General features: G+C 40.3%; 1 protein-coding gene across 1 annotated transcript in view; it reads right to left on the reverse strand.

Annotated features, from left to right (window-relative positions):
- Positions 1-213: 213 nt before the first annotated feature.
- Positions 214-13553, reverse strand: part of LOC106707858 (maternal protein pumilio) — a 59708-nt gene continuing 46368 nt past the window's right edge. Inside the window, exons 11-19 of the mRNA XM_014499302.2 lie at positions 7536-8067; positions 6070-6244; positions 5325-5422; positions 4246-4453; positions 2857-3025; positions 2469-2627; positions 1886-2080; positions 1590-1795; positions 214-1483 (exon numbers count right to left, since the gene is read on the reverse strand). Coding sequence (XP_014354788.2) covers positions 1255-1483; positions 1590-1795; positions 1886-2080; positions 2469-2627; positions 2857-3025; positions 4246-4453; positions 5325-5422; positions 6070-6244; positions 7536-8067 — 1971 coding nt within the window. The 3' untranslated portion in view covers positions 214-1254. The remainder of the gene's footprint in view (positions 1484-1589; positions 1796-1885; positions 2081-2468; positions 2628-2856; positions 3026-4245; positions 4454-5324; positions 5423-6069; positions 6245-7535; positions 8068-13553) is intronic.

The following is a 13553-nucleotide window of genomic DNA, read 5'->3' on the forward strand; positions in this document are numbered from 1 at the left end:
TAAATAGATGGATCATCATATAAATGTTATCTAGTACAACCTACAAGACGGGGCGGCCCGAGCAACGATCAGTCACACCTCCCTGCTCAGACGCCCGGCCTTATTATTCCATCACATACAGGTTTTACAAATCATTTTGTTAACATTTTTGTACAGCCATATACAATAATTTTATTTTCAATTACATCTAGACGTAAAAAATCTGAGGTGTCTTAGGAAACTACGCTTCCTATAAAAATAATTACAGAGGGGAATGAGGAGCAGCTACGCTTGTGACGTGCGACTGACGTGCGACTGACGTGCGACAGACGTGCGACAGACGTGCGACTGGCGGCGACTGGCGCCGGCGGGCGGGCGCGGACTGTCGCCGACAAGCAGCACTCTACAATCATCACTATAACGGCGCGGGACGCGACCGATCTCCTCGGGGCGTCAACTAAATAACTTAATCGGTTACATAAAATATACAAAAATATCATTTTCACAAATAATAAACGACAAACTATACAACCCGGCGCTACACGATATTCGATAAAAACTATGTACGATTTTATAGCCGGTTTTTAAACTTAAACGAGAGCTCGACTTGAACATTAAAATAATAGCAATAATAATAATCACGACTATAGTGCCGATTGTCCAGAACTGCCTGCGGCATTCCTTCGTCGCTTCGGAAGATTCAAGGTCCCCTAGCCCAGCTAACAGTACAGTACATCTACAACGAGCTAAATTACGGAACGCGCGGGCTCGACGGACCGCAGCCTTCCTTCGATTCATAAATTACACGAGAATGAGAGACGTTCAAATATTTATACATAGATTCATACGAACAAGGAATAATACTAGAACACTTACGAGCTAGGAACGCGACGGACGCTAGGCCGCGGCGACTGCGGCGACTGCGCCGGGAGCAGTCGCGTGTAGCGTGGCGACGGCGATGGCGAGTCGCGTGTTCTGTACATCAGTCTGCCGCCATATGTACAGGACGCCGGGCGCGCCGCGCAGCCCGGCCGCAGCCCCGACGCCCGCCCCGCTACACTACGCTAACTAAACAACTCAAGCTTACGGCGGTGCGGCTGCGCTCGACCCGCACCGAACTAATACCTAATCAGATTGTGAAGGCGGCTGCGGCGGGCCAGCTTCTATAGTTACAAATGTACAATCGTTATATTCACAAAATTTATAATAGGCGGGGTGTGTGTGAGCCGCGGGGGGCGACGGCCTAGGTCCGCGCGCGCTAATACTTTACACGGACTACAGCACGGCGCCGGGCGGCGGGCCGATGGGGCCCAGCTCCGACGCCTTCATGAAGAACTTCTCCAGCTTGGCGATAATATGCTTGCCGTACGTGTACTTGCGCAGCGAGCCGATGTGCGGCCGGATCTTGTGCATCAGCACCTTGCGCTGCGTCGGCTCCGCCACGTCGATCATCTTCTGCACCACGTAGTTAGCGTACTGGTCCTTCATCATTACGTGGAGAGCGCTGCAATTATACATAGTCTCAAATAACGTTTCTAAATCTAGGAAAAACTAGTATGTAGATTATGGTTTGCATGTATGTGGAAGAATAATATAAAATGTGTACAGACTTGTCATTGAAGCCGCAAAGCTCGTCTATGAGCAGGCCCCGCTCGTTGCGCGTGGCGTGCGAGACGCACTTCTCGACCACGTTGGAGGCGAACTTGTGCTGCGAGAGCTGCAGCACTTTGCCGCGCACCGCCGCCACCAGACGCGCGCGGTCCTCCGCCGCGCCGTGCTCCAGCACATGCTGCACCACGTAGTTGCCGTACTGGTCCTGCACAATTACATTGCAAGTAAGTAATCACATAGAAGAGAGATAGAGGCACAAAGTAACACAAGTATGGTTGACATGTGAGCATGTGACCTGTATGAGCTGGTCGGTGTGTGCGTGCAGCTCGGCGAGCACTGGCGCCGTCTGGTCGGGCGTGCAGTGCTCGAGGATGCGCTGGATGACGCGGCAGCCGTACGGATGTGTCGACAACGCGTACACCTGACCCGCGAACGCGTTGATGATGAACTGCAGCGCCGTCGGCTCCACGCACTCGATGCACTTCTGTACCTGTAACACACACATCACATCGCATCACTTACAAAAAAACGCTCTAGTTGTTTACAAAGTGTGTTCATGTCACCTATAAACTAAAATGTAATTGTTAGAGTAGTAGTAAGAGGGAAGAACTAGAATATGTAAATATTACAAATTACACTATCATTATAAAATATTAATAATATAATTACATGAGAATGCAAAAATCCTAACTTGACGGCCAACTGTTCTGCTTAATTATAACACAATTTTATTTCTTCTACCTTTTTATTGGAATATATCAGGTTTGGGTTAATTTACATAATTGAACTAATAAAAGAACGAATTCAAAAAAGTATAATTGTTGCCAACATTAACTGTAGGTATGTTTTTGTTCAGATAAAAAAAACAATGTACTTACAACATGATTTCCGTTTTGATCTTTAACACACTTGAGCACGTGTCCGTCGAGCTCGCGCACCACCTCCTGCTGCTGCTCTGCGGGGATGGACTCGAGCGCCTTCTGAATCACGCGGCAGCCGTACATCTGCAGCGCGAGCGCCAACACGTGTCCTCGGACCTGCACAAACACGTCTTTATGTTTCACAATGAGCGTTAAACCTCTACTAGTCCTCCCATAAAATCTTAATTCATAATAACAAAGAGACAGCACCAAATCTGATTATTGCGGTTAACATATTAACGGCACTTGGATATCGATTATTTCCTCGCCAGTGACTTCTTCTACTATTGTATAAAATAACCTGAAATTGAGTGAATACTAAACTAAAACTATAGCTTTCAAATACCTTTTGCGCTAGTGTTGTCTTCTGTTCGGTTGTACCAAACTCAAAGAACTTCTGTATGACATAATTTCCAAAGACATCGGTCATGAGGCTGTACGCTGCGCCTATAATTTCATTAAACACCATTTGCTTCTCCGGAACAGTGGCCCTTTCTAACTTCTGCTGAATAAACCTGGAACAAACCACGAACTCTTACAATTAAGTCGCTTCCTTTTTACATAAATTGTACAATAATTCGCTGATACAACAACTTTCTCTTATGAAAAGATTTTAATAAAATAACTATTCTGGAATATTTAACCGACCCAATTTAACTTAAAATCATAAAATCAAAGTTTTTCTCTTAATGAAACAATATTCTAGTTCATCGGATTAATACTAATAAAGCAAAGACGAAGTCAACAGACAAAAAATATGAACAGAATAAAGAACAAAATTTACTATACTGCAAATGAAAAACATCTCAAAGTTAGTTATGGCTACTCCACATTGACTATTTTCCATCAACAACTTTATTTTTTCCATAGTTCCATATGTCTAATAAACGACACACAAAGCTAAAATATTATGTAGAGTGCGCTTTTTCTGAAAGTTGTCAGTAGACTCATTGTTAAAACGTTTTTGTTGTAGTTGCGCTTCAGATTGTACTTTTTGTATGGATAAAACCAAAATGTAAACACACGATTTGTAACCAATCAACTGATGAATATGAAGTATTTCTACTATGGACGTAGGATTCGCAACAAATAGAAAAATGCACTTCAGTTGTCGTAGAAGTAGGTGGAGGAAATCATACTAATATCATAAATGCGAATGTTTAGATTAATGGATGTCTTAACGGATCTTGATGAAATTTGGCATAGGTGTAGAACATAGTCTTCAAGAACACATAGACTTATTAAGTTTTTATAATGCCGCGCGGACAGAGTCGATGGCGACAGCTAGTATAAATATATTATTCTGTTTGTCATCTATTTACGCACTGCATTTGTAACTAATTAGCAGATGCCTAAAAATAGTATTTGTCAGGCATATCACCGTAGTGGAGGGAAGTTATATTATGATTATGCTTCAATTACAACAGTACGAAGCAGTAGTATTGACTATCTCATAACTTGTAAGATAATTTAATTTTTTAAATTAAATTATGCACTATGTAAAATGCAAATTACTCAAAAGTATCGTTACTTCTCTGATGATCACTCAATGCGGTGACACTATACTATAACTGTTTTATTGATTACGATTACGACGATTTGACATATTTACATCTTAACACATCCACAATTGTGTATAATGTTGTAGGGCGACATGGTCGCAATGGACAAGATATATTATTGTAAAGAATAATGTGTTTTTGGGGAGAAGGAGTTCTAAGCAGATAATGCTAACCTGGAGCCGTGCTGATCCTGCGAGAACTCTACGATGTGGTTGGCGAGGTCGCGCAGCTGCAGGTTGGGGAAGCGGTTGTTGCGGAAGTCCTCGAGCAGGCGAGAACGGCCGGCGGGCGGCTTCTCACCCACCAGCGCGCCCACACCCACGCCGCCCACCCCGCCTACGCCCACGTTGCCCACGCCCCCCACTCCGCCACCTACAAGTTCTGGGAATAAAACTGCGAAGTTAAGTAACACGACTAACTTAATTTTTCGTCTATTTGATAGATATGTAAAAAATGGTACAGCTCCAAAAACATACTTTTTAAGACGCCTTCTTACAAGAAATCAAAAGGAAATGTGAATAATAAATAACATTAAATTTGTGTTAAAAAATTCTTAAATCCGGACGGTGGTAGTGCACCCAAATTTACTCAATATATTTAAAAACGGTACCTACGATGGTGATATTTGACTAAAAAATCATACATCCAGTAGTAATTGACATGTCACATAAAAGGCTATAAAACGATTTAACTCCTCATGTGACATTTATTTACATACAGCTCACAGAGTATCCTCGTAATAAGACAAAAGATAATAATCTCGCTAAATTATCGCCTTTAATTTACATTCTTTGTTACTTTGACTAGTCACATTATTAAGCACAATCTGTTGTAAATTATTTTATTATTCCGTATAACAATATTCGTATGTATTATATTTAATATGTATTTGCATCCGACAATTTCAGTATAAACTAACTAAATATCAATAATTTGTTAAAATCCCAACAATACAAGAATTATTACCACTTTAACCTTCTCTACACAATAATTTATATTTTTCTATTAAGGGCAAGAAATTATTTACATACAGTTAAACAAAACGTTCGAAATCGACACACGGGCACAGTTTGCTAAGTAATTCGTGCAGCATTATGTACAGCTGATAGTTATATTCGTGGTTTATGTATACAGGGAGCGCTCTATTGCGTTGTGACCAGACACGTATTTACATTATTGGACAGCAGTTTCGTCAACAGTCTATCAACGGAATGTTGTGGTTTATCGCTGCGCTGTGCATTGGCGTACCAACCTGAGATGGTGCCGACCCCACTGAGCTTGCTCAGTAGCGAAGAGGAGGAGCCGAACATTCCGTTGGACGTCAGCCCCTGTGCCAGGCTGCTGACGGCTCTGCAATATAAACAAACCAACGCTCATATCTAGAACATGCACCCCGGTTCTGCTCACACGTCATGTAGTTGCTGAAAATATTTTGCATTATTTTTTTATTATTGATCATGCCTCAAACTAATTCTAACGCTGTAACTGTACATGTAATTAATTTCAAAGTCTAAAAACAAGATTTACAAAGCTTATTTACAATGTTACACACCTTGTACACGGAGATATCTGTCACACGATCGGCTTCTCTTTTCCGATATGAATAAAATTGTATTTTACCCAAAAATTGTTAGCAGACTAATTATTATTATAACAACTATTATGTATATTAGCACATAAATATGTCGCAGGTCATGAAGTGCCAGAGGTCAATGACAATATATCATAAACGTTTTTTAGAATATTTGTTGTTAGGGAGCAATGAAACGATCCTTTGCAATAGGGACATGAAACAGAGGATTTGTAATAGATGATGTAGCTTGTCATTGCTGTTGAAGTTTGTGATAATTACGAAAAAAAAAAACAAGAAAAAGACTTGTGATATTAGATGTGCTATAAAAAAAAATCGCTGGAATCTTATATATTTAAACTGTATTAACCATCAGGCGGTATTAGTGGTTCATTGCGCGGGATGTTGTGTGTGGTGTCGAATGTACCTGTACTTAGCGGTCTCGGCTCCGGGCGCCGCCGACACGGGGCGCAGGCCGACAGGGCCGAGCGCGAGCGGCGGCGACAGGGGCGAGGGCCCCCACTTGCGCGCGTACTCCTGCAGCGCGGCCGCCGGCCCGCCGCCACCGAACTCCAGCGAGTCGCGCCGCGTCGCTGCACCTCCTGCAACTGCCCACACGCTACCTACACCTGCCACGTGCACGTAGCACGCACACGCCGAGATACACACGAGTACATCTCTACGCACACACTATTTACAATTACATCTGTCGCGATCCTTACACACTTCACACTGTTTTGCCTCTCGCGGTACACTATACAATATTTACATTATTGACTAAATATCATAAGCAGTAAAAAGGTTAAACCATCAAAATGTACGATTAGTGCATAATAGTGTAGGCTCCGACAAAAATTGAATATATTCAAATTTAAAAAGTAACATGTTAAATACACAACATTGTATTATGTACACTACACTATATTAGCAAATGAAGTAAGCTGATTGCGATATATGTATAGCTTCAAATAATTCGGTTGTAGAGCAAATTTTTATGTTTTGTCCAGTGCTACGATTCTATTTTATTAAACGGCCCGCGATCCAACTGTTGTTATTTACGTTGCAGTATATGTTCAAGTGATCTTCTCACTAGAATACATAATAGGATTGAGGACGTAGTATTTTAATTAATTGCATATACATGATAAAAAAAGAGTGAAACGGAAATTTTTTAGCGTAACCCTTAATAATTTACTCATAAATAAAAAGTTAAAGTGGTCATGCTTCAAATTATTAATTGCAATTTGGTAAAATAACTACACTTATTTATTACAATATTTACACGTTTAGTTCACAACAACCACTCGCTATCACGAAAAATGGTTTTACACATTCAACTTTAGTATGCAGATAAAACAGTCTCACAATCTGTCTAATTCTAACATTCTGTAAAAATCTATCTGTATAAATCTTTCTAAATAATGCACCGTATTTCAATTAAGGATAGATGTTACTTGCTGAAGTTAACTATAAATATTTTATTATTGAAACCAACAATGAATTACAACTACGAGTAACATTAGCGTTACAACGAACGTAAAAAATGTTGCGTTACGATGTTCAGGAAGTAAAATATTTAGCACATGTACCAATTTGAAAAAAATAAACGAGAAATAAAAACCTACATATGTTGCATTGGACAATATTCTAATGATATGTTTTTGTTGTAGGAATATTTTAATAATAAAAATATACAGATAGTGAAGTAACATTAAGAACAATTTGGGAAACAACAGTAAAAAGTTGCGAATTTTAAGATTGTACAGAATTTAACAGATAAGTGATACCATTAAATAATATCGATCTAAAGAATAACAGACTTTTGTTATAGGATCTAATCAACACTGTATGTTCATCGGTAAACATATCAGACAGCGGCGTGTGATGACTCACCGGTCTGCTGCGGCTGCGGCTGCGGCGGCTGGTGCGCGGTGGGCGGCGCGGGCGGTGCGGGCGTAGCGGCGGCGTGAGCTGCCGGGTACTGGCGCGGCGCCAGCACGCCGCCTGGCGACACCAGGCGTAGCGGCGTGCCGTTGCGGCCGCCCAGCACTATGGACCCGGGGTCGTAGTACGGGATGACGTACTGGCCCTGGCCGTTCACCTGCTGCTCGCCTTGCTGCGGCGTAAGCGGCCGGCGCGGCTGCTGTGCCTGCTGCTGCGCGGGCGGGGCCACCAAGCCCGGGTACATTCCCCACGGCGCAGCCATGCCATAGTATGGCGGGACGCCGGCGATAACGGCGCTCACGTATGGTGTACCTTCTTGGCCGGTGTTTATTACGTAAGGTGCTTGTGTAAAGGCTTGCTGAGCGGCTAGCTGCTGCTGCAATTGGAACTGCTGTTGCTGCTGTTGCTGCTGCAATAGCTGCAACTGTGCGGCTGCCGCCTGCCCGCCAGCCGCCGCCGCCTGTTGCGACCGGAACAGTTGCTGTAACAAGGAGAAATTGTTAGAAGCCGACCCTCTAAATGAAAAAAATCAAAAATTTAAATGTAATAATAGCTACATGAGAGCGCATAAGGATACTTTGGTTTAATTAATAGCAGAACATATCGTTTAGTATTTTTTATCCAGGGCCGCAGCCGCTCAGGGTTGCTTCGGGAAAAGCGCGCTAATTAACACAACCGTTAAAAAAGTTAATAACAGGCCGCACCGCTGTCCTACGCATGTGCCGCTGCCGGCACTCGGCCTGTAAGCTTTCTCTTTGTTATCCCGCAAAAAACATTCTTTTCTAAATCAACGAGATTATCCATTGTAAACATTAAAAACTACTTTTTTATAAGTGGATTAAATAATCCACCTATCTGGCAAGGTTTATAGGACATTGTGTAGGATGAAATAAGTTCATGACAAGATATACAAGATCGCTAGGGGCTGATGTGGCAGGATCACCGCAGTATTGATAGACAAGTTACTGTCCGTGGTTCGCCGATTCGAGCTTGCATATTACTTTCTAGTAAAACTTAACTTTATATCGTTTTACGCCTAGTTTACGTACTGCAATCTTCTACAAGAATGTGTCGGTTAAAAATATAAGAATGTTTCGGTGTAAAAATATAAACAATGGTATTTGATTGATATTTTGGGCGTCGGTATTTTGAATGAGGTGAATCACAATATGAGAGCACGTTATATGTACGTGTGTGATGTCATCGCGTGCGGCCGGGCTCCATTTACCTGTTGAGAGGAGATTAGTTGGCGCGGCTCCAGCAAGCGGGCGCGGTGCCGTGCCGCTGTAAACACTGCGAGTAGCAAGCAGCGAGCACTCTGCCTATAGGTAGAGGCCTATCGCTACTCGTTACTACTATCCACCAAACATATCGATTTAATCCGGTTTTTGAAACGAGACCTTGGAATGATCTTTCCATAATTTTGTTTATTACGTGCAGAGCTAATGTTTATCTGCAAAGTTTCAAGAGTAACTGTTGTGTAAAAAAGAATTAAATAAACTTTGTGAGCGAGAGCTTTTATATCAATTGCGGGAGAAATAAATAAACTTTTAAATTGTTTAGAATCCTTATATCATTTCGCTACATGGTTGCTAAGTGAACAGAAACAAATATTCTAATTTACAGAAACTTCTTATATAACACATACATGTCACATTATGTGTTAATACTGTATAATATTGTACATTAATATCAACATCCTAATCATATAACAGCGCATAAAAGTACATGCGCGTTGTTATGTATATTTATTTTTTTATTTAAACTCATTATTATTCAAGTACCTAAATGCCACGAATCTTTTAAATGGTGACGTGCTCGTATATTTTTCCACAGTAAATGAGCAATATACTACTAACCTTTTGTTAAGCATAAGGGGCTTCCTACAAATAAACATCGAGAGCCTTTGAATACGTAATCAAATTAATTCGTTTACAAGGGCTTCACGTAGTCTGTTTGTAAAAATCTTACTAATATTATAAATGCGAATGTTTAGATGGATGGATGGATGGATGGATGGATGGATGGATGGATGTTTCTTAAAAAGTATCTCCAGAACGGCTGCATGGATCTTGACGAAATTTGGTAGAGATGTTGAACATAGTCTTGAAGATAGACTAAGTTTTTTTTTTTAAATCCCGCGCGGACGGTGTTGCGAGCGATAGCTAGTATTTATATAAGATTAATTTGTTACCGTAGTCACAAGTACCGTACCGTACACGTTATCAACTGTACCTAAGCAGAGATGAGCCTACAGACCAGACCGCGGTAACAGGTCACTTCTGTAGAATATCTGCTGCCCGTACCTTTATTACTACTCGTAAAATTGTAATAAAGAATGAAATCTGAAATTATTGCAGATAGATGCCTTATTGCTCCGAATTTTATAGCCAAGAACCAACTTTGCTTTGACAATAATGTTGTAATGTAGTAAGTTGTGTTTAACTTGCGAAAAAACTCAACGGCGAAACAACCTGTCCACCTCTTGGTTAATATTTGACATTTACGATCAGCACACTTCACTAATACATCATGGACGCTAATGTTTGAACGAAGCAACCAAGTCATTTAATTTTAAAATGCACCTAAAAACTTTTAGTAACCTAAAGCTTAAGAAAGGATCAACATTTATATTTAGGTACCTCTAAAACTATTTTGTAATCCAATGAAAAAAATAATGGAAAAAATACCTCTATATCATTTTGTCTTGCATTGATCGAATACATTTATCTTAAAACGATAGCCAATACTGATTCTTCTAATCAGCAAGAGATTAAGAGAACCGACCCTATGGAAATTGAAAAAGACTAAGACTATAAAGTATGATTAATTCCACAGCGAATAGTACCAAAGGGACCGAAAACAGATGGCAGGCAATCGCGATCGTAATTTTAATTACGATGTTTCTATATTCCGTGGAGCTATTCAATTTTGCATTAGCTAATTGACACGAAATGATTATTATCTGACTTCGTAACTTTGCGTCTCAGGCTAATCCAAAGTACGAGAGAGCCGCGTAAAGCCGCACGGCGGCTTCTGCTTCCACGGCAATTTAATTCATCAAGGTGGTGTTGTAATTGAGCGGCGTGAGCTGTGCGCACGTGCCGCGGACCAGGGCAACTTGACCGCAACAAAATTAAGTCGCCTATGTCGCTGTGGCGCGGCGGCGGTGGCGGGAGGCAGCGTCTCGCATTCAATTAGATGTTCAGTAATCCGGCTGCGGCGAGCTCCGATACCAATTACGGGGTTATTAGTGCCGGTGGCGCGCTCGTGCCAGACCCGCTCTACCGTGCTGTTACATCTGTCTTGAAATATCCTTGCTATAATTCTAACATTATCATATACCTATAGCAACTGTGTGCGGCCGGCCAGTTTGTACAAATTGTTGATATAAATTATTTTCACTATTAGATGTAGGTATTTCTAGTTTGCGTGTCATGCTGAGTCACTTAGTGTAAGATATGTTTTCGTGAGATAGAAGGCGACGGTAACAGAGGACGCTATTTATTATTTACGCGGACACCGATGAAAGAGCAAGCACCGCGACACTCCCGCGAGAATCCCACGCCCGAGGCGTCGACAAACAAATTACGCGACAAAGCAATCAATTATAAGGACAAGAACGGAGCTTCGCCTCTCGAATCGAACGCTACGTCAACAACAACCTTTTAACGGAGTCGAAGAGGAGTATCTAGGAGCGAGCACACGATCTCGCCACTCGTGCATTTACCACCTTTTCCAGTGAAATTGTTTGCCCAACAGAATTGAACGTTGTAAATTGAGATAAAAACATTTTAGACGGCAGTGAATTAGATTGTCGATCGAGAACAAAAGCTAATTTGGGGTGAATCCGAGTCGACGGGTCGGGAGTCGCAACGAGATTACAGGGATACCCCGCGCCGCAGCGCTGCCGCGCCGCTGCCGCCGTTGACGTATCTTGAGCTAACGAGTTTATCTGCCCCGCGGGCTGCCACACCGACGATGCTCATCTCCTTTGCCATCAGACGCTAAATGTAATCAATTTCAAGTTAATCATTTTTTAAGAGTAAATAGGTACAAAAATTGTGGAAATCAGACCTATTGTCTTGTTTTATATGCGAAGCTTATTTCAATGGTTTACGGTCACTTTAGAGAGAAAAAAAATATTTTTAAGGTGCATCTATCTAAAAAAGTACACACAATAATTACATTTTTAGGCCGCATCTTTTAATTTATGTGATGTACTGACATAAAAAGTTATCTCAAAACCAATGTTTAAATTTCAAAAATACCGCTAAAATGCATGCACATGGGTTTATGTGAACAAAGTTTCACCCATAGTCTATTGGTGTTCTGCTTCACTTCTGTGGGATAGGCAACGGTCTAGCCGTTCGAGAAGCAATGGTTTTTGCGATATACAACCCTTTATATACAACTACAATATCTAATATCAAAAAGTTGCCCTTTATGTAGTTTCAAAAAAGTACACGTTTCATGACTGTATAAATGTTAGTTTTATGTAACGATTTTGATTGGATACCTACAATGCTCGAGAACGGTTACAAGATTTTCATGAAAAGGTGGTAAAGGGCGAGGGCGGATCCCAGTTGGGCGGGGCTGTGGCCACGCCTTCCTCGCCCACGCCCTGTCACTCAATACAACTTAAATTTCTTATCGCAAAAATACATAAATTAGTAAATGAAGACTACAATAATATAAGAATATGAAACAGTAAGTAAAGAGTACGATCTGTTTCACCGAATTTCTTAATTAATTTTAAATTTGCACTAAAAGAATTAATTAAATATTTACATTTATATAGCTATAACGTAACATAACTAATCTATATTTGAACTATTGCAGCCTATTTTGGTGATGTCTATATAAAACTAGTCATCGATTTGATAAATCGTTAATATATCTGCCCTAACCTGAGTTGAGTGGTGTAATTTGTTATTAAAATTATTTAAATACTTATACTTTACTGAAAATGTGGTAATCATAGGTCAGTTATGTTATATCAAAAAAAGGTTGAAGCGACTATAAAAATAAATTATTCTAATATGTATATCATATCATATTATTATGTTTTATAGACAAGTAAAGTTTGCACATAGTAAAAAACCTTAAAAGAAAAAAAGTATATAAGTTTTTTTGATATGTGCAAAGTAAAATGACATGTTGTTTTCTTTTCCATTGTACCTATCTTAATAAAATGTTGTGTTTGAGCTACAGCGTAGGATGCAAACGACCTCATGTCTGCTTGACCACCGATTGCATAGTAGCCGGTACTCACAAGCGGAGAGTAGAGCAAACCTAAATCTTTCTAATATAATAAATGCCAAAGTTTAGATACATGGATGGATGGACGTTTGTTACAAGGTATCTCCAGAACGATTCAACGGATTTTGATGAAATTTGACACAGATGTAGCAGATGTGGCATAATCTGGAAGAACACATAGGCTACTTACTAAGTTTAATTTTTAATATCGGGCGGACGGAGTCGCTTGCGACAGCTAGTACTTTATATTTTTGATGAGAAATAATTACGCGATATGACATCAAAAGGTTTACACCAGCCACTCTCCACTGAGATATTTGTAGCGTTTATATAAGGAAGGTTCATGCTATGATCGTTGTAGTAATCGTGAAAAAAAGAAACATTTATTAACATTAAATCATAATTTGTTAATTATTTATGTGCACGTAGAAAATTCGTACCTTGCCCTGTATGTTTTTCTGTTGACGAAGAAAAAACAAAATGTTAAATCATTGAGAATTGACGTACTAAGCTGGAACAATAGTACAATACGAGAGCAATCCAACAACAAAAGTTTAATTAATATTGATAGAAGAAAAAAACTTGTACATCTTTCGGTCAAAATCCATACGATTCAGATTACATACGATCAGACTTATGTTCTGCAGCCGAAAAAAACTGAGTAAATACGCCACATAACAAGTAAAAAAAAAACGTGTATGTTGG

The sequence above is a fragment of the Papilio machaon genome, chromosome 3, assembly GCF_912999745.1.
Source record: "Papilio machaon chromosome 3, ilPapMach1.1, whole genome shotgun sequence".
In the NCBI taxonomy this organism is placed as follows: domain Eukaryota; kingdom Metazoa; phylum Arthropoda; class Insecta; order Lepidoptera; family Papilionidae; genus Papilio; species Papilio machaon.